The sequence below is a fragment of the Otolemur garnettii genome, unplaced genomic scaffold, assembly GCF_000181295.1.
Source record: "Otolemur garnettii isolate 467f Iridium unplaced genomic scaffold, OtoGar3 scaffold00084, whole genome shotgun sequence".
In the NCBI taxonomy this organism is placed as follows: Eukaryota; Metazoa; Chordata; class Mammalia; order Primates; family Galagidae; genus Otolemur; species Otolemur garnettii.
Genome location: NW_003852479.1, coordinates 135,876 through 136,703, shown reverse-complemented (window position 1 = coordinate 136,703; position 828 = coordinate 135,876). Strand labels below are relative to the sequence as shown.

General features: G+C 72.0%; 1 protein-coding gene across 1 annotated transcript in view; it reads left to right on the top strand.

Annotated features, from left to right (window-relative positions):
* The first annotated feature begins 259 nt into the window (after nucleotides 1–259).
* Nucleotides 260–828, top strand: part of KPNA4 (karyopherin subunit alpha 4) — a 65,845-nt gene continuing 65,276 nt past the window's right edge. The window contains exon 1 of the mRNA XM_003794634.3: nucleotides 260–638. Within this exon, the coding sequence (XP_003794682.1) occupies nucleotides 570–638 (69 nt within the window). The 5' untranslated portion in view covers nucleotides 260–569. The remainder of the gene's footprint in view (nucleotides 639–828) is intronic.

The window sequence follows — 828 nt, the reverse complement described above, 5'->3', positions numbered from 1 at the left end:
CTCCACCCTCCCCCAGGTCTACTTTGCTTTCGCTTCCTCCCCCTCTCTCCGGAGGCACGTGGTCCCTCCCGGCCTGCCCCCGCCGCACGCCTCCCCTCCCCACCCCTCCCGGCCCCCAGCCCACTCCTCCCTGCGTCGCTCGCTTCCCCTTTCCGTTCGCTCTTCCGCCCCCGCTCTCCATCGCCCCTTCTGATTGGTTAAACGCGCCGGAGCCTAGTGGACCAATCGGCGATGTGGACTGTCGGCGATGGGCGTGGCCGCGGCGCCTGGGCCCTCAGATCGAGGCTGCCTCCCCCTCTCAGCCGGCAGCACATTCCGCCGCCGTTGCCGCCGCCCGGCCCCGCAGTTGTCTTTGCCGGAGCTGCAGTCGTGCCGGGGTGAGAGCGGGAGGGCGGGCGGGGAGAGGAGGAGAGCGCCGAGGTGGAGGCAAGTGAGAGGAGGAAGGAAGCGGCAGCGCGGCGGGCATAGCAGCTGAGGCGGCGGCCCGGTTCCTGGGAGTGTCGGTGCGGCGCGGTGGTTGGGGCGGATCCCGCGGGGCCCGGGCGGGGGAAGGAGTCACCGGCCCGGCCATGGCGGACAACGAGAAACTGGACAACCAACGGCTCAAGAATTTCAAGAACAAAGGCCGCGACTTGGAGGTAAAGTCAGGGGCGCCGGAGCGGTGGGGGCTGTGGGCCTCGGACCGGTCTCCGCCGGGACGCTGAGTGTGGGGAGTAGGGGCGGGAGCGGCCGCCGGCCCGGGGGAATGGCGCTGGGGCCGGCCGGCCCGTGACGCCGGTGCTAACGCGCCGGGAAGTTTGTGTCGGGCCTCCTCCGCCTCCGCCGGGG